Below are 20,233 nucleotides of genomic sequence, written 5' to 3'. Positions count from 1 at the left end.
AAAGCATTTTAGAACGTGAACAAAATGAATTCGCCCAAATTCTGTAGTGAAAGCTGTACATTTCTTTTTCTGATAGTTAAAATAATCCAAACATTCTGAAAGAGCCTCAAATATGCATTTCTTCCCCATCTTACCTTATGCAATAGCTGTAACTAATAATTTCTTGGCATGACTTCATAATAGCCTCTGTCTTAACACATGTCTTAACACATATCTTAAGAATAGAATTGTTCAAGGGCTATTGAAGCTTCTTGTGCTTTGTGCTGTAGAATTTGCAGATACCAGAAACTGGGGTTGCCAGTGATTCAAACTATTTCTCACTAGGTCCTCAGAGATGACACATAATTTATCTCACTGGTTTGTGCATCCCTTTTCATAGAAGGGATCCCTTCCATGAAGCAAATGGGATCCCTTTTGCTTTAGCTGGGTTCCAACTGGGTCTCAGAAAGAACACAGAATAAAATGCTATACTAATACAGTAAATTGCTTTCTAATAAGTCCTTACATGCTTGATAACCATACAGCACTACCACTAGTTCTATACCAAGCACCCCTCTTCTTTCACTCCAGAGAGGTAAGTAGAGTGATAGGCATACTGCAGGTTTTTATTTATTTTGTACATTTCATGCCATTTATCTTTACTCAATACTCCTGTCTCTAGAATTTCTCTTACTTTTTTTCATAGAGACATTTACTAAAAGGACTCATCTTCTAAGATAAGTCTATAGATAATTTCTCTTTTTTTCTAAGTTTATTTATTTACTTTGAGAGAGAGAAAACAACGTACATGACTTGGGGGGGGGGAGAGAGAGAGAGAGAGAGAGAGAGAGAGAGAGAGAGAGAGAGAGAATCCCAAGGAAACTCCATGCTGTCAGTGCAGAGCCTGACTTGGCTCAATCTCATGAACTGCGAGATCATTAGCTGAGCTGAAATCAAGAGTCAGATGCTCAACCAACTGAGCCACCAGGCACCTCTATGTCTTAACAATGACTTTTTTATATCTGTGAAGATTTTTGGTAGAGGGTCAAATTATAACATGAGAATGGCTAGGTTGGCTTTACTGGATCATGGAGCCAAAAGAGAGCAGATGTGCCCACTGGGTCATCTGCAGAGGAATCCACAATATAAGGCCCTAAAAGCAGGGAATAATGATAAGCAGGACAGAAAGAAATATCAGCCTCAGACAAGGAACAGTCAGAAAGTTTCAAGTCAAAAAAAAAACTTCTGCAGAGTCAGAAGAAACATCTGTAATGTATTCTCAAGACGTACTGTTTGCAGACCTTTCAGAAGGGCATATTTCTAAGGAAGCCCCCAGTTTGAAGGAGTTTGCAGTCTGAGGCCACAACACTAACCAGTACCTGCAAAGGAACAAAAGCCCAGAGAAGAGAGAACAAGCTACTTTACACAGCTCATGCTGGGACTGAATGGGCTCTGCAAATTGGAGCTCTCTATGTGAAAAATGCCACCAGACAACAACTTTACTAGCGGCCTCCTGATGGTGCTTATGAATGGACTATGCTTGGGTTTCAACTTACCCGTTAGCGAATAAAGGCTCTGTTTGACTTCATACATTTGGAGCCTAGGAGGGAGATGGAGACTGTCTCACTTCTCTCAGTTGTCTGATGCCTAAGTCAATACCAACAAACTAGTCTCCTCACTTTTCTGGCTTCCCAGGAGCCAGGAGAAAGACACACACTGTTTGCAGGATGACTGATGGTGGTAGCTCCACATTTCAGATCTTATGAAAGATAAATCGTCCCATGAATTATACTCAGCAGGACACCTAGTTACTGGTTCAACTCTACTAGAATTTTTCTCAAAGTCCGATTTAAATATGGATCCTGCTAGGTCTAAAATCCCAAGAGTCATCTCTTAATTTATATCCAGAAACTTATCAATTATGATATTCACGTGCATAGATAAATGAAGATATTACTGGAAAAGACATTATGTCCAAAACACCATTAAAAGAAATGAAAGGAGAAAATCAAACTGCTCCAAATATTGTAACAAATCGTACCAATTTATATTAAAAAAGTTCTTACAAGTCAGTAAGAAAAAATATTTCTAACCTAATAGAAAAATGAGCAAAGAACACGGACCTGCAAATTATAAAAGAAGAAATACAAATGGCTAACAAATAGGTAGGGGAAAATTTGACCTCAACTATAATGTAAAGGTCAAATGAACAAAAAAAATTGGATGTCATTTGCACTTCTCAATGCTGGTGCTAAAAAAAAAAAAAAGTCTGTAGTATCCAGTTTCATAAAAAGTTCACAGAAATGATATTTTCATTCATTCCTCATAACTGATGACCCTTCCAGAGTGAGATGTACCAGTGCATAGCTATAGCCTGAGAGATGCACACACCCTCTGACTTGACAGTTCCACAGCTAGAAATTAATCCTAAGGAAATAGCATAAACAGTTGTAAAATCTGAATTGCTCAGATGTTCTTTGAAACTTTTTTTAGAGTAACAATTAAAAACAAATGTTAGGGGTGCCTGGGTGGCTCAGTTGGTTGAGCATCTGATCCTTGATTTCAGCTCAGGTCACGATTCCAGGGTCATGGGATCGAGCCCTGTGTCGGGCTCTGTGCTGAGTGTGGAGCATACTTAAGATTCTCTCTGCTCTCTCTCTCTCTATCTCTCTTTCTCTCTCTCTCTGACCCTGTCCCCAGCTCACGCTCTCTAACAATTAAAAAAAAAAAAGAAACCACAAAAACAAACAAAAGCAAACAAAACAAAACAAAACACAAATGTTCAACAGAAGTGTGGTTAAAGAGACTGGAGTATCCACACAGAGGTCTCAAACATCCATACAGATGTTTGAAATGATGTGATGTGATGTGATGATATGAAGGGAATGTGATGATATGAAGGGAAGTTCACTTGTAACAAGTAGGAAAAAAAGAAGCTTTGTACACAGCCAGTATAGCCCATGCTTGTCAATACATTAAATATTGAAAACCACACACTGCAATTTCAATTGACAATTTTCTTTTATTCTTTCTGTTTACCTTAATATTCCAAGTTTGGAAGTTTTTTTCCTGTTAGTTTTTTGTTTTTTTAAAACTTATGCTAGCCCTAAAAGAATGTGATTTCTGTGATAGGCAGTACAAATACAAACAGAAAGTGAATGTGAAAGCATCTAGTAGAAATAAATCCTGCTCTATATGTAAATCAGTGCTATTAATGCTGATACAAAAAAGCAAGAGAATTAGGGCTGTCAACAGCACATAACATTTTCTCCTAATACACATATTTAACTGACCTTCCTCAACAACCTCACTTTTGCACACCAAAAGTAATTTTTCAGAGTTTAAAATGAAATGCTCTTAAGTTATAGGAGGGGAAAGGGATAGAAAGAGAAAGGGATTTTATCTATGGAGCAACTGGAAGAGAGGGGGAAGTATTCATACAAGCCGGTAAATGAGTATTCAAGAGATAAGATAAAAAAAAAAACAAAAAACAAAAAACAAAAAAACCCCAAAAAACCAGGCCATCATTTAGGAAGAGTTTGAAGGGATTTCTGTGACCAGTCACCTGTCTCTTCTGGCAATGTGTGTGTGGTAGGGGACAGGACTGACCTACTGTACGAATGATACCAACATGCCCCTCTGCTTTTGCATGGAGAAATTCTCTTGGGTGGAAAGAGACATCACTTAGGAGAAAAGGAGTATTAAGGCACTTTGTGTTTTAATGAAGCACCCAACTCATTTTTTTTTTGTCCACATAAAGTAATTACAAATTTTTCTGATTTAAAAGCATGCAGCTCAATTATGTAATTACCTAATAGGTTATGCAGGTGCTGTGGATCTTATCTGGTCTCGAGGGGACATAATCTGAGTTTCGGTGGCTTTAATGATGTATTTACTCAAGAGACGGGATTGACTCCAGCTGACAGCAAAGGGACCCACAGGTAAACATCATTTACATGTGGCTGTTTAATTAGCCATTTACCCAAGAGATCAAAGTAAATATTTCTGAGCTTCATTAGATTCTTAACCAAGTAATTTCTAGCAGAGCTTCCTTAAATTTTGAAAATCTCTTAGTTTCACGATTTTTATCTATGGGGAACTATTTAACTGATACTATTTACTAAATGTGTATATTGTTTCAATGCAGAGAAACAACTCAAAGACACTTGATTTTGCTAATTGTGACAAGATGATGTGTGAACGAAGTAAGTCCTAGGACTCACAAAAGCATTTTGTCATAAAGTTCACAATGCCTGTCCTGCTCATGTCATTTTGTAATGTACTTCTCTCAGGCTGTGCATTTCTTTGGTCCCAAACTAACAGAAATTGCCTGCTTACTTCTATTTTTAAGGACAGACTTTGTCATTAATTTGTTGGTAATTTTTATGATTGTCACTAATATGAGATCAGGATCATTTAAAAAGGAACAAAAAAACCTACCAGGGGACTCTCTCTAGAATAAAAAAAAAAATTTAAAAAAGGGGCATCTGGGTGGCTCAGTCAGTTGAGTGTCTGACTCTTGATTTCAGCTCAGGTCATGGTTCCAGGGTCATAGGATCAAGCCCTGTGTTCAAGGGCTTATGATTTTCTTATGCTTGTGATTTCTCTTAAGATTTATGATTTTCTCTGTTTCTCCCTCTGCTCCTCTCCTCCATTCGCACTCTCTATCTAAAATTAAAAAAAAATTTTTTTTAAGAATCTAAAAAAAACCTGCTAGGGGAGGCATACTATCATTTGAATCCTAAGCTATTAATTGGGCAGCCCCCTTTCCATTAATAATGGAGTTTTTATTTGAAAAACCATGACTGAATTGTCTGGAACTTGGGACATGTTTTCTAATATGAACAACTTAAAAAAATAAGATGATTAGATAGCAAAGTGAAGTAGACCAATACTTCTTTCACCCCTTTTTAAAAAATGTTTATTTATAGACTCAAAATGGTTGAAAGACCTAAATGTAAGACAGGAAGCCATCAAAATCCTAGAGGAGAAAATAGGCAAAAACCTCTTTGATCTTGGCTACAGCAACTTCTTACTCAATACGTCTCCAGAGGCAAGGGAAACAAAAGTAAAAATGAACTACAGGGACCTCATCAAAATAAAAAGCTTCTGCACAGTGAAGGAAACAATCAGCAAAACTAAAAGGCAATCGACAGAATGGGAGAAGATATTTGTAAATGACATATCAGATAAAGGGTTAGTATCCAAAATCCATAAAGAACTTATCAAACTCAACAACCAAAAAACAAATAATCCAGTGAAGAAATGGGCAAAACACATGAATAGACACTTCTCCAAAGAAGACATCCAGATGGGCAACGGACACATGAAAAAATGCTCAATGTCACTCATCATCAGGGAAATACAAATCAAAACCACAATGAAATACTACCTTGCACCTGTCAGAATGGCTAACATTAACAACTCAGGCAACAATAGATGTTGGCAAGGATGTGGAGAAAGAGGATCTCTTTTGCATTGTTGGTGGGAATGCAAGCTGGTGCAGCCACTCTGGAAAACAGTATGGAGGTTCCTCAAAAAGCTAAAAATAGAACTACCCTATGACCCAGCAATTTGCAATTCTAGGCATTTATCCACGGGATACAGGTGTGCTGTTTCGAAGGGACACATGCACCCCCATGTTTATAGCAGCACTATTGATGATAGCCAAAGTATGGAAAGAGCCTAAATGTCCATCGATGGATGAATGGATAAAGAAGATGTGGTATATATATATATATATATATATATATATACAATGGAGTATCACCCGGCAATTAAAAAGAATGAAATCTTGCCATTGGCAACTACGTGGATGGAAGTGGAGGGTATTATGCTAAGTGAAGTTAGAGAAAGACAAAAATCATATGACTTCACTCATATGAGGACTTTAAGAGACAAAACAGATGAACATAACAGAAGGGAAACAAAAATAATATAAAAACAGGGAGGGGGACAAAACAGAAGAGACTCAGAAATATGGAGAACAAACTGAGGGTTACTGGAGGGGTTGTGGGAGGGGGGATGGGCTAAATGGGTACGGGGCACTAAGGAATCTACTCCTGAAATCATTGCTTCACTATATGCTAACTAATTTGGATGTAAATTTTAAAAAATAAAAAATAAAATTTTAAAAAATGTTTATTTAGTTTTGAGAGAGAGAGAGAGAGAGTGCGTGCGCAAGTGGCAGAGGGGTAGAGACAGAAGGGGTAGAGGATTTGAAGCAGACTCTGTGCTGACAGCAGCAAGCCCAATACAGGGCTCAAACTAATAAACCATGAGATCATAACCTGAGACAAAGTCGGAGACTGAGCCACCAGGGTGCCCCAATACATCTTTCACCCATGACATGGCTGAGATGTGAAGTACTTGCAGTGAATGGAATGAATGAAAAACACTGTTGTTATAAAATAGTACTAAATAAAATGGACAATAAAACCTGAGAAAATCTTGCTTAAGAACTACATTTATCAACAGATATGGAATGGACCTGTTTTTCCCTAAGAATATTGTTCTTTATTTACTGAGTCCCACAAAATGCAGTAAAATGCAAATGTGTGTGGGAAGGATACATACAAGGTTATCTGTGAAAAGGGAAATGGGATCCATGAAAGGCACATGGGGGCTGTGTCTATATCTGCAATAATTTATTTCAGAAGAGGAAAGGGGGGAGGAAGCAGGTAAGAGGAGAAAGAGGAGGGGTAGGGCGATGGGGGGAGGGGAGGCAGAAGGTGAGGTTTGAAACAAATATGGTGCAATGGTAACAACATCCATGAACTTGGGCAGGCATGGGACTGTTGAGATAATTATATCATTCTACGTGCATATTTTGAAATGCTTAAAGTCTCTCTCCTCTCTTTTTTAAAGAGGTGAGGAGTGGGGGGGAGGCGCTTGGTAAGGGCTGAAGGTGCTCTGAAAGGCTTGTGGGGGCGATGGCAGAAGTTCTGGACCACAGTGACACAGACATGTAACTTTGGTGCAGAGAGGGCAAGGCTTGCCTCCAGGAGGGACACATGTCGAATCCTTGAACTTTGAACATGATAAAAATAAAAACTTAAAAAGGATCAAAGCCAGAAAACCCTACATTACAAAGATGAGAAAATATACTTTGAGACAAAACACATTGACAAGACAATAAATTTAGAGGAAGTGCCACCTCTCTCAACAGATGGCATTCTAGGGAACAAGGAAGACTACAATGGGCACACTCTAGATCTGGGCTTCTGGGTCCTCCCTAGTGCTCCTCTAGGGGATCTACTCCATCGCTTTCCTCTTTCTGTTCAGCATCTTCACACTCACCCACGGGTGCCTCCTTGTCTGGTCAGAACCACTGTGGGGGTCCCTCCTCTGCCTTCTCAGTCCAAATCCAAGGGGGTACAATTCCCTAAGGCACTGCAGAAATCTTATTACAGCCCTGCTCAAAAAGCTCTCAGGGCTTTCCAGGGTCTAGTAAAGCAAACACAAACTCCCTACTTGTGCTGGACGGTCATTGCACACAGGGCCCAGCACCACTTCGGACCTTCTTGCCCACCACCGCTAGCCTGAAGCCTGCCTTTCAGCCAGGAGGAGCAGAGCTTGGGTCTACTTCCTGGGTCTGTTCTTTGGCTCCTAACAGCCCTTCCCTGTCACCCCTGCCCCTCCCTGCCTGATGCAACCCCCTGTAATCTTAGCCTGTCAAAATTCTGTCTTTCTCTCTTTTTTAAAGTTTATTTATTTATTTTGAGAGAGAGAGAGAAAGAGAACACAAGCAAGGGAGGAATAGAGAGAGAATCCCAAGCAGGCTTGGTGCTGCCAGGGCAGAGCCTGACTCAGGGATCCATCTCACAAACCATGAGATCATGACCTGAAATCAAGAGTCAGACGCTTAACTGACTGAGCCCCATTCTGTCTCTCTTTTAAGGGTCACCTCAATACTTCTCTACTCCCTCCACTGTAAGGTCTGCCTCACTTGTTCTCCAGATGGCTTGGCTCCTTTTACTGGAGGCCGATATTCTCTGATATTTTCTTATTACACACATCCTATTATGCCATTTCCCAGAAGGAAATGTTACATTTTATTTATCTCTTTCCCTTCAATGGATCTGGGCTGGTACCTTTATACAGAAATGGATCAGTACATATTTGCTGAATTAACATGTATGATTACTCAGTATTTTTTGTTGTTTATTTTTTAGAGAGAGAGAGTGTGTGAATTGGGAGAGGGGCAGAGAGAGAGAGAGAGAGAGAGAGAGAGAGAGAAAATCTTAAGCAGGCTCCACATTCAGTGGCGAGCCTGACTTAGGGCTCAATCTTCCAAGCACAATCTCTCAATCGCAAGATCATGACTGAGCTGAAATCAAGAGTCAGACACTCAACCAACTGAGCCACCTGAGCAACAGGTGCCCCAGACTGTATTTTTAAAGTATAGAGTGGGGAAAGAAAACCAGAATGCTACAAGATGCTTCTAAGTTACTTGGAAAATGTTGTGGTCATTATGCTCAGTTAGGTTACCTCCAGGATCTGAACGTAGGAAGTTGAGATTCCTACACAAAACTCTGCACAAAAGGCCTGAGATCAGAAAGTGTCAACAAACAAACCACAAAACCTCACTTATTACATAACATTTTTTTCCAAATATTTTAACCATGGTTAAGAAGGTGACTTATTTCCTCAAATGAATCATTTGTATAATCTTGAAATTTCATTTTTTTTTAAAATAAAAATTACTAACCTTTGTCGTCTGGTTCACTTTTTTGACTGGGAAAACTTCAGATGGCTTAACTACTACTTCTCTGATAGAATTATCATGTTCTTTCAAGGTGGCAACATGCTGACCTGGTGCTTGTTCAGATCTATAAAACAGAAACAGGAGACACATTAGACATTGGCAGTACTGTGTGACTAAATGAGATTCCTTCATTTTTAAAGGCCCCATAATCAAGCTAGTGAAGGATTATTTATTCAGAAAAGTCAGGAACCTAATATATTCTAGACTAAGGTAATTTTCAGAGTTCAGGTATGTTTTTTTAAAATTTATTTTGGTTATGATTTCATTGTTAAATGAGCATTCTCAACTTTGACCACATACTGGAACCACCTGGGGAACTTTGCAAAATCTAGGTGCCTGGTGCCATCACTAAAGGATCTAGTCAAACTGGGCTTGGGTGTGGCCTGGCCATTGGGATTTTTTTAAAGGCCCTCAGAGTGGTTCTAATATATAGTAGCCATGGTTTCAAATCATGGGATAGATAGTCCAGCTCCTCTTATGTGTGGTTAAGAGAAACCCATCACATTTCTTTCTGAACAATAATTTATCCTTGTTATACTCTCACTAAGGTCTACTTGTAATTAAAAAGCATTGAGATAATATTAGTAAAGAGTTAAAAAGTGAGCATGTATTATATGTGCAGACTCTGGCACGTAGTACATCTCTAGGGTAGGAGATGTACGAGATGAGCCTGGAACATCTGGGCATCACAAAGTAGGGAAACTCTCAGAGGCTACTGAGTCATGTTAAAAGGCCTCAGAAGCTCCCCTGAAGGGGATCCCACTGGCCCAAGATGAAACAATTTGAGCACCAACAACAATGACTGCAATGGACTGAAACACAGCAAATATATGAAAATCATGAGTTCATTTAAAAAATAAATAATAAAAAAATACTTAAGTTTTAAAAATAATAAAAACCTTTGGATTCAGCCTTTCAAATCAAGTACATCTTGTCACATGCTACATGGATGAATCTTAAGGACATTATGCTAAGTTAAATAAACTAGTCATAAAAAGGCAAATACCGTATAATTTGACTTAACGTAAGCCATCTAAAATGGTCAAATTCATAGAAATAGTGATCATAATGGTGCTTGCCAGGGGTTTGGGGGGAAGGAGAAATGGAGAGTTGATTAATGGGTATAGAGTTTCAGTTCTGTAAGACGAAAAAGTTCTGGGGATCTGTTGCACAACAGTATGAATGTACTTCATGCTACTGCACACTTACTTAAAAATGGTTAAAATGGTAACTTTTGTGGTGCGTTTTACCACAATTAAAAATATAAACCAACCAACAAACAAACCTTTGGAGGCTGGTAAGGCAACTACTCATTCTGACAATTGGTAAGTAAAGGGACAGTATCATTTATCCTGCCTTTGTGGTAAAAAAAAAAATGCATTTCAGGGTTACCAAGTAGTTGATGGGCAAAGTTCTTCCAACTAATAAATGCAGAACAAATGAATAAATTAGAAAAGCCACCATTTCTAAGTCCAGATTAATGAATGCATCTAAGAGATGATTATAATTTTGTGAAAATTGTGTAACAGTAAACGCTGTACTAAAGGTATCAGTGTGCCAACACTCGAACCCATGGATTAATCCTAGCAACACTACCAGTGGGACGACCAGCCATCGTGTGCTGCCTGCAGAGGTGTACCAGAAGTAGTAGCGCCACTTATGATGTTGTCTTGCCAAAATAACTGGCCTGGAACATAATCTTGTATTTGTATCGAGCTACCAGTTTATGGGTAATATCACTTGGATCCTGGTTCAAACAAATCAAATGTAAAAAGACTGAATCAAAGACTGAGACCATCAGGGCCAACTGGCAAAAAACAGGTATTAGATAAGGAATCTAATTAAACAGTAATGTATTAAATGCTTATAGATTAAAGAGATAAGCATTTGTATTTGTAAATGAAATGTTTTGTCTGTTTTAAATGACTCAGGAAAAAAATGTGGGGAAGGGAAAGAGATAACACAAGTCTAAAAAAATGTTGACAATTGGTGGATCGGGATGATGAATGCATGAAATTTCATTATGTTGTTATATTTGCTTTTGTGAATTTTTGTTTCAAAGTAAAAAGTTAAAAAAACAGTGCATTAATATCTGTGACTTGATTGGAAATGCATAAAAATAAATGACTGAGATTGATGGATAGATGGAAGGATGGAAAGACAGACATAAAAACATCAGTGCAATAAAACGTCAGTGGTAGATATGGGTGGTGGGTGTATGGATGCTCACTGTACCATTCCCTTTATTTTTCTGCATGTTTGGAAATTTTCATAATAAAATGTTTGGGGGGAAAAGTAAGTCTATATACAATTCAGAACCTTCTTTAATGCATCTCAATTGTTATAATCTTTGCTTCACCTAACCAAGACTTGCATAAAGTGGGATGTGTCAGGGGGATCCCTGAACTTCTTTAAAAACTTCCTAGAATGATTCTAAAGTTTCTGGCTCGTCTGGTAGAAAGGTCCTTCAGCACATTGAATTTCTTAGTTTCTTCCAGACTTCACTGAAGTCATAATGCCACCCAATTCCTTTGTTCTGATTCTATATAAATGAAGGAACATCCATTTACATTTGGTTTCACAATAGATTTCACTACTGGGAAAATGCACTCACAGGTCATGAGCAAATTCTAGTCTATTCAACTGTTGTATTTCTTATAATGAGTAAATCAATTGTGTTTCTGGTCTGAAAGCATGTTTAGCTAAATTGAATTAAACTTGAAAACAGGTTGATTTTGGATGAATTAAATCAATTAAATTAGTTGGGATGGATTGAATGATCAGAGACCAATGTCTCTGGTGATTGATACACATGACTTCTGTAGAGGCAAAGCCAAGGCAAGACTCTGGCTACTAATACTCCCACCAACTATAACCATCTCTTGGGTCTTGGGATGAAGAACTTGCTAAGGTTTCCTATAATTATTATACATACTTCACAAAAGGACAAAACCATTAATTGACTTGCAGGGGGTCAAACAGCAAAATGAGCTCCTGAAGGAGGTACAGCATCAAGAATTTGTGACTTTGGAACAGCTAAGTCAAAAATCAAAGCACAAAACCAGGCTTTTCTGCAGATTTATTTCAGGATAGATTGGGCAAGGAGTCCAAGAGTCATGGCTGCCTTTGTATGAAGTGTTGCCCATGGTTCTACATGAATACACATATCAGAAGATCTGCAAAGTGGTACAAAGGACTTAAAAAAGTTTTTTTTTTAATTTTTCCACCTTGATTGGAAAATTTATAACATCAGTGCCACACAGAAAGAAAAACAAAATTTGGTGTCAGATAAATTATATACTCCTCTAATTAAAATTTTAAATTATTTATTTACTTTTGATGGAGGAGAGAGAGGAAAGAGAGAGAGAGAGAGAGAGAGAATGTGACCAGGGGAGAGGCAGAGAGAGAGAGAGAAGAATAAAGGGAGATCCTGAAGCAGGCTCTGTGCTGTCAGCACAAAGTCCAATGTGGGGCTCGAACCCACAAACTGTGAGATCATGACCTGAGCCAAAGTTGGACGCTTAACTGACTGAGCCACCCAGGCGCCCCAATATACTCCTCTAATTAAAAATATAACAAAAGAAGAGACTTTAATCTTTAATTAACTTCATATATTTGGACTGGCTTCCAATCAGAAAATTGCAATTAAAACAAATGTACCAGTTCTTCCTAACCACAACTGATTTATAACAGATTGGTAATTTGACCAAAGTTTTAAATGGAGACAAATTAATAAACAGCCTGAATTTTGTTATGAATACAGGCAGAATAAAATAAAGAGGATTTTACATACTGTAACCCAAACAATATAAAGCTGACTCAATTTTTCAGCATGATTTTGAGAGTACAATTGGGCAATTGTATTTGAGAATAGCCAGTAAAAGAGACAACTAATTAGTTGCACCTGGAAAAACGTATAAAGTAATAGGTAGTCTCATTATGGTTTTTGTATAAGATAAAACTACTTATTTAGTAACCATTTTCATTTTAAAATATGTTTTCCTAAAGGCAACGATGAATGGAACTTTTTATCAAGTACCCCAAATGACATGAATCAAATTGTAATAACTCATCATGGTCTAAAATAGTGACTTGATACTCTACCTAATAGGAAGCCTTTCTTTCAAATGAAGGACTTTGAACACTTAATCCTTGATGTAGCAAAGATCAATAATGATGATAAGAATCATTTTGTTCTTTTTTCCTTTAAGATGCTTCATTTTATGAGCAGGAATTTGGAGGTCTTCACACTACCTTTTAGAGTATGCTATGAGGCAGGTGTCCCATTCTACACATGAGATTAGAGAGACAGATGTCGATTGCCATGGTTTGGTCAGGGGCACAAACAGGAATTCGGACACACCGAACATGGCTCTACTGAATGGGCTTTAAGGAGTTCATAACCTGTTAGAGGCTTCCCACTCTGCCTGGCTTACACTTCTATGACATCAGAGTCATTAGCAATTGAAGAACAAAAGCACATCATTCTTTCCAAATCTGTGTTTCTGGAATGGTTTATCTAATTGACTAGTCTGATCCAGGGGAGATCACCAAGCATACAGGAATATTTCACTTAGGGGAGTAGCCAGCAATAACTACTGATGTTGAGGGGTGCAGGGGGTGGCTGGAGCAAGGAGGGTAGTGGGGAGCTGGATGCCACGGTTAAAACCATTAGAAGGAATACGTATTTAAAGACTTGACTACTTGTCTCTCACAGGTCATATAAACACTTGGCACTTTTTCTGAAGCTAGAGAGTGAAGCAGTGACAATCTGAATGCACTAAACACTACTATCCCCAGTCACAGTACATGGGACAATTCTAATTGTAACAGAACATAACACTGACATTAGTAACCATTCCTGACTTCTTTATCCGGCTTTAAAAATGATTGTGGTAACCAGTCTTGAAGGCTCCAGATATTAATTTTAAAATTTGTGTTGGTCATAAAGAAGGCTCATTTCTTAGGAAAGGCTGATTTATACATAACTGTAGGTCAATAGTAATGTAAAATGCAACCTTTCATAATGGAAATCAATGCTTTATCATGCATGTTGAGAAACTACAACAAACATCAGTCTAGTAGATGTAGATATTATATCTTCTCACCCACAATCACACTTTGGCAGCCTAGGTTAAGAGAGTCAAACAATGAATCATTTAGTCTAACAAGTCAGTTTGCACAGAGAATTATAAATGCATATATGCTTCCTATGCCACACGTCACACTATGGTTTATGCCGAATAGTATATCAACAGACATAAAAGGCAGTGAGAAAGAAACAGGAGCCCAGGGAAAGAGCCTCACGACACATAAGCACCGAATGACCTATAGAGCACAGAAAGACTCCTCCCAGCCAGCTTCTTCCACCACCTTGTAAAGGAGTATTTTAAGACTGCTGTTTTTTTTATTTCACATGATAAATATATGCCAGAGGATTTTCCTGTATTTTCTTGCCTTTATTGCTTCAGGCTGAAAAGCTATTGAATAGGAAGGTCATTTCCAACATTTTCCATAACTTGGGGATCACTAGTGGAGATGTAGAAGTTGATGTAAATAAACTCAGGACTTGTGAAGCTCATCTTGTGGTCTGTGAAATGGAACCATTCGCTTGGCCAAGTTTTCTTGTCACAAGGCCCTTTTAGAGACCATTATTTATTTGACTTCTCACGCCTTAATGGGATCCAATACACACTAGACTTAGGCTGAACTCTACTCTAAAAACTTGTGAACATAAAACAGCCTACAGGGCACATTAAAGATAGAGAATGATATTGGAGGTAAGATAACCAGACCCCAGAAGCCCCTCCCAGGCTCTCAGCCAAACAAGGTCCTTGCAGATAGACTTTCACAGACACCCTTCTGCTGACCACGCCTGAGTAATCATCTGTTCTCAACTAGTAAATGGCAGGATATATTTTACTAAGAGGAAATAGAGTCAACCCCCAAAATACAAATCAAAGTTAGAACACAGGCAACATTTACGCCACATGAATTAGGAACCCACCAGATAACAGTACTGGATAAACCATTACACACATTACATATTTGTAATTCTACGAACTCGGTAAGCAGCCCAATACCACAAAACTTCTGAGGCCATGAAAAGAAACCCAACTGCCTAAAAGGCGGGTAGAGGGTATGGAATTGGTTTCTAATTGACTTAGGAAAAGTGTACAAGAGTCATGGTTCATATGTGCTGACTACCTTGCAAATAATTAACTCTCCCTCTCTCTCTCTCTCTCTCTCATCCCAGAATTGTGGCCATTTAAGGGATATCTCTGAAATGGTGGCTCTCAAACTTGAGGGAGCAGAGTTCCCTTAAGGGCTCATTAAAACACAGGTGGCCGCACCCACCTCCAGATTCCTGATTTAGTGGGTCCTGGGTGAGGCCTGAGAACACCTGTTTCTAACAAGCTCCTAGGTCTTGTTGATGGTCCAGTGACCCATACCTACAGATTGGAGACCAGTATCACTAGCACGACCTTGGAAATTAAGGAGTGCTTCCCTCCCGGTGGTGGTTATACTGGATGGTATCCTGGGTTGCTCTCGGGTATACGAGTATGCCAAAGGCTACCTGTGCTCCCTTCCCCCTTCCAAAGTAAACCCTTAAAACATTGCTATGATCAGGGATTGAGTGTATATATCCAATTAACAGAAACAAATACATTTACAAAGTAGTAAATGATACAGTTTGTAAGAAAAGGCTAAATTGACAATTATAAGTGACGACCCCAGTGGTGACTGTGTGAGTTCCTCTGTGACCCTTTACATTTGGAAGTGTCTGGGAGCAAGAACAGCCATCCCACCCCGCAGTGATTAATACTTGACTTGCTTTTCATCACTGCCACCCCCAGGTAAGAGTCCTGGGGGCTGGTGAAGGACAGCTGCTCTGCAGGCTTCAAGGTCTCCTTTCAGAATGTCACTGTGATTATAGAGCCTATAAAATAAAACAGGTGCTGCATGAGATGTTTATTTAAGCACAGACGGCCCGCTTCTAGAATCTATAGTGGTTTTCGTGGTTTATTGAAATATATCTGCAATATAATCTAGACATAAAAATGCACCAACTAGACTGTCTCTCGACAAAAATGTAAAATGGGGCAGTTTGGGAAAACTTGTTTGTGTGCACGTGGCAGTTTTAAATCCATCAGAGGAAGCAACTTTTAACCCTTTGAAGACTTTAATGTTTTCAATCTACAGCTATGCAATCTCATGTCACATTGCACCTGACTGATAGGAATGCTAGATAATCTTAACAGCGGAAAAGGCTAATTTTATATTGTCAATCATAACAAAGTTAGAGCCCCACAACTCATGTGAAATTTACTTAAATTGTCACTGCTGAGAAATTGAAAACTGTTGGCTAGAGTATGGGTTATATCCTCCATTCCTGAATAATAAAAAAAATGACTATTATTTCTTCATTTGGATCTCACTACAATAACATTTTCTTTGTAAGAACAGGAAGGCAAGGGAAGAGGGATTTAGCCTTCATTGTCTACTTCCAGGTAGAGGGGAGGAGTGGCAGAGGCTAACAACTTGGCCACTGTTTCTAGTTAGGTCTGTCATGGTACCAATAGCCTCCAAAGAGATTGGCTAGCAACTTGCCTTAAAAAAAGGTGTCGGGGCGCCTGGGTGGCGCAGTCGGTTAAGTGTCCGACTCAGCCAGGTCACGATCTCGCGGTCCGGGAGTTCAAGCCCCGCGTCGGGCTCTGGGCTGATGGCTCAGAGCCTGGAGCCTGTTTCCGATTCTGTGTCTCCCTCTCTCTCTGCCCCTCCCCCGTTCATGCTCTGTCTCTCTCTGTCCCAAAAATAAATAAACGTTGGAAAAAAAAAAAAAAGGTGTCTGTTTGGGGGAAAGCATGATTCTAAAAAGGTATTGGGGAGGATATCAAAAAACAAAACAGTATTTCTACATTAAAAAAGATCACAGTTGGGAATGTTTGATACATGCCCCCAAATGAAAATGAAGCAATTCCTAAGGCAATGGGTTAACAGCAAAGTATTATTAATTTGTAATTAGTTCTATAGTTGGTTAAGTCACTGGATCCATTTGATGGCCATGTGCCTGATATCATGGGGATAAAAGAGATGTGATCTGTCCTACTTGAGGTTGAGAAAAAACTGTGGGCATAGTACCCTCCCTACCCCTACCCCCCCCCCCCCCGACACCCCTCACCATTCCCTTACTCTGATACAGGCTTTTACCCTGGGCAGGAAATAAAAGTGGATCCCTGGATTCAAAACCTGTTCCGGGCTCTGGGCCACACTGTCAGTGTGCCAGCTCATTGCCAAGTCCTGACCTGTTGTCTAGACTCTGAGTTTGGAGTCTTAGTCCCTATGGGCCAGACCCTGGGTTGGGCCCTTCACTTATGAGCTCTGCTGCCCAAAACCTTCCAGACTCCTGGCCTATGTCACTTACAGTACCTAGGAATACTTTTTTCTTGGGTAAAATCTGTGTCCTAATTCTTCCTGGAAGGCTTTATCTTACGGCCACTCAATTCACACAACAATACTTGCCCTTAAGAAGAGGAAGATAAGCCCATCAGTGGTGAGCCAATTTTAGAGATGTAAAGGGGAGCTCAGGATGAGTAGGCAGACAATCAGCAATGATGAGGAAGACCTTCTGCCAGCGATCATTAAGACAGAAGGGGAGATAATACTGCAAGCTCAGGAGCAGGTGATAGGAAATGCCAGGTAAGGGGGGGTGTGGGTGCCAGTAAGGAGACAAGTTTGTCCAGGTAGGGACTGCTGTTGGTGGTGATAAGCTAGTATGGGTGACTGGTGAACAACACGGGGGTTACGGGCACCGAACGCCCATGCAGTCAAAAATCCATACATAACTTTAGACTGCCCCCAAACTTAACTACTAATAGTCTTCTGTTGACCTGAAGCCTTACTGATAACATGGTTAACACACATTTTGTATGTTATATGTATTCTATACTGTATTCTTACAGTAAAGCTAGAGAAAATAAAATATCATTAAGAAAATGATAAGGAAGAGAAAATACATTTACAATACCGTATTTAGTGACAAAAAAAAAAAACAACAAAAAAACCACGTATACGTGGACCTGTGCCATTTAAACCTGTTGTTCAAGGGGCAACTGTAATGGGAAATAAAATTCAATATAAAACTCTGGTGAGAAAATAGCAACAAATCTTTCAGATGTCCACCACGCAATGGCTGGTTTCCTAAAAGCAGTGTTTTTGAGAGGGTTAGCCTGGCGGCCATATGCTAATGCTACTGGTGAGGCCCCAGGAGCCAGGAGACTAAGCTCATGTTCTAGGAGCCAGCAGGGGGAAAGCAGTGGTGGGTGAGGCAGAGGAGGGAGCGATCACCCACAGTGGGGGCTGGTGGGGGCAGTCGTGGAAGGCTGGGGCCCGTGCTTCCTGCAAAGGGCCAGCCACTCACAGCTCCCACTGTGAAATGGGGGTCTCAGTGATGCTGATCTTCCTAGTGTTCAAGAGAAGCTAGAAATCTACAATTGCAAAGTTTATTTTTATTTGCCATGTTCCAAGTTTACAAATGTGGCAGTTAACTCAAAAGAAGGTTAAATACTATGCTGCACAGAGCCTGCCTGTGGGTTTGGGGTCTCCAGTTCGACTGCCTTTAATTTGATTTTCAGAACCAGGTGGTGCACCCTGAACAAGGACCATGGCTTGGACGTTTCTATACCTCCTCTAAAATGTCCCCACGGGTAGTGGAAGTTAGCAGACACTCACTAATGCTGGGGTACCAACGTAGGGTGTGGGCAGGGTGTTGCTATGAGAACAGCCTCCCTCCAGGGGAAGAGTGTTTTATCTTTGCCATTCTTAGGAGTGGTGATAAGAGAAAGCAGACAGTTTTTTGTTACTGTTTATCAAATTCTCTAGAGAAAGCGCATCCCTCGTTGCCTGTGTGTGCATCTCTGTCCCCATCGAGCACGGTGTGCCAGTGTTCAGTAACACCTGATTGTCCAGTCACATAACCTTTGTTCTTTTCCAAATGTGAGCCTCCTGTAGACTAGCTTATCTCACACCGGTCTAGATGCTTCTCTGACCATCTCATTCATCGGGCTCTTTCTTATCCCTGATTTCCTTTAGCACTCACCATACAGACGGCATCCTTAGTTACACTAAACAGTCCCCTAGTTATGTCCTTTCTGCTTAGCCTTCTCAACAAAACCAAAAGCTTGTTGAGAACAGCAATTGGACTTGTGAACTGTTATGTTTTAAGTTTCATGTAGCACTCAGCATGACACTGAAGACACACTTAACAGCAATATGTGTTGAATGGCAGGCCAAGATTTAAACCCAGATTAGAGAAATTCATGACACACCTATTTCTACAGTTTTTACATAGTTGTTCTATCAGCCCAGTACTTCCAGGGCTGGGCAACAAGTGATCAATGAGATGGATAATTACTATCTGCACAGAGCTTACAACTACTCTAGATGAACTCAAGTTTCTCTGGCTGAAAGAAGAGTTGGTATGTGCTGGGGATTTCTAATAGGTATTTCCCCACATGGTACCTGGCTCTAGTTTGCAAAATATCCATCAGTCCTTTGCTAAAACTAACTCTATTCAAGAATTCAAACACTATGGAACTAAAGATTAAAGACTATGTGTTATGGAAACACTGACTAACTATTGGAATTCAGGACTCAACTTCTTTTGTGTCTTCTATTTGTATTCCTACCAAAATGATTCCTGCTGGAGGGGCATTGGTCCAGTGAGGCCAGGTCCAGTCTTGCCTGGGGAATGTGTGGACTGGCCTGGCCTCAACACACGGGGCCAGTTTGTTCTTTGTGAAGTCCAGCAGGTGGACAAATCTGCTGGTTGACAGGGAATTGTTAGACACACAAATGGAACCTTTAAGAGGTGTATTTTATTTTACCCAGCAATGGTTAAAGCATACAATACATAAAATTTTGGGAGGGCCTAATTTAAAATAATTCTTCCTAGTTTCATTTTCATCTTTTACTGACACAGAATTTTGGAGATAATTTGAAAGAAAACAACCCCATTCTAGGCTAATGTGAACACTCAGTATATGTATTTTAAAGTGAGGAAGCGAGAAAAGTGCTATGCTTTTTTCTTTCAGTATTGTGACCTGAGAATTACTTTTTGACAAGACAAAAACATAAAAATAGAAACAAACCCTGTATGAGGGTTACAGAAAGTAAATGATTCCTTAACGCTGCCAGGTAACTCTCACCCATTCCTGTAGGTGTTACCTTTTCAGGGACTTCGAATTTAAGCATTTCAGCTGCAGCACTACAGGCTCAACTTTCAGGTTTTATTTTCTCTAGGGAACAACAGTCTCAAAATAGTATGGTAATCACTGATGGTAAATGGTAATGAGTTGGCTTACAAAATTTTTAATGCTACTGAAAGATTGTAAAGCACCAGGGCTGGTCACAGAGCAAAGTTTTAGTGAAGGAAATCTGTATTTCAAAATAAGCAAAATGAAAAGGCATCATTCGAAGAGGTGGTCC

At 39.6% G+C, this 20,233-nt stretch overlaps 1 protein-coding gene across 1 annotated transcript in view; it reads right to left on the bottom strand.

Annotated features, from left to right (window-relative positions):
- KIZ (kizuna centrosomal protein) overlaps positions 1 to 20,233 on the bottom strand; it is a 143,482-nt gene that overhangs the window by 33,375 nt on the left and 89,874 nt on the right. The window contains exon 7 of the mRNA XM_047068778.1: positions 8,690 to 8,810. Within this exon, the coding sequence (XP_046924734.1) occupies positions 8,690 to 8,810 (121 nt within the window). The remainder of the gene's footprint in view (positions 1 to 8,689; positions 8,811 to 20,233) is intronic.

This window comes from Lynx rufus, unplaced genomic scaffold, assembly GCF_022079265.1.
Source record: "Lynx rufus isolate CCGP_SWC_20201006 ecotype Redwood Valley unplaced genomic scaffold, mLynRuf1.p SCAF_8, whole genome shotgun sequence".
Taxonomy (NCBI): Eukaryota; Metazoa; Chordata; class Mammalia; order Carnivora; family Felidae; genus Lynx; species Lynx rufus.
The sequence above is the reverse complement of the archived record's forward strand: the minus strand, read 5'-3'. Positions and strand labels throughout refer to the sequence as shown.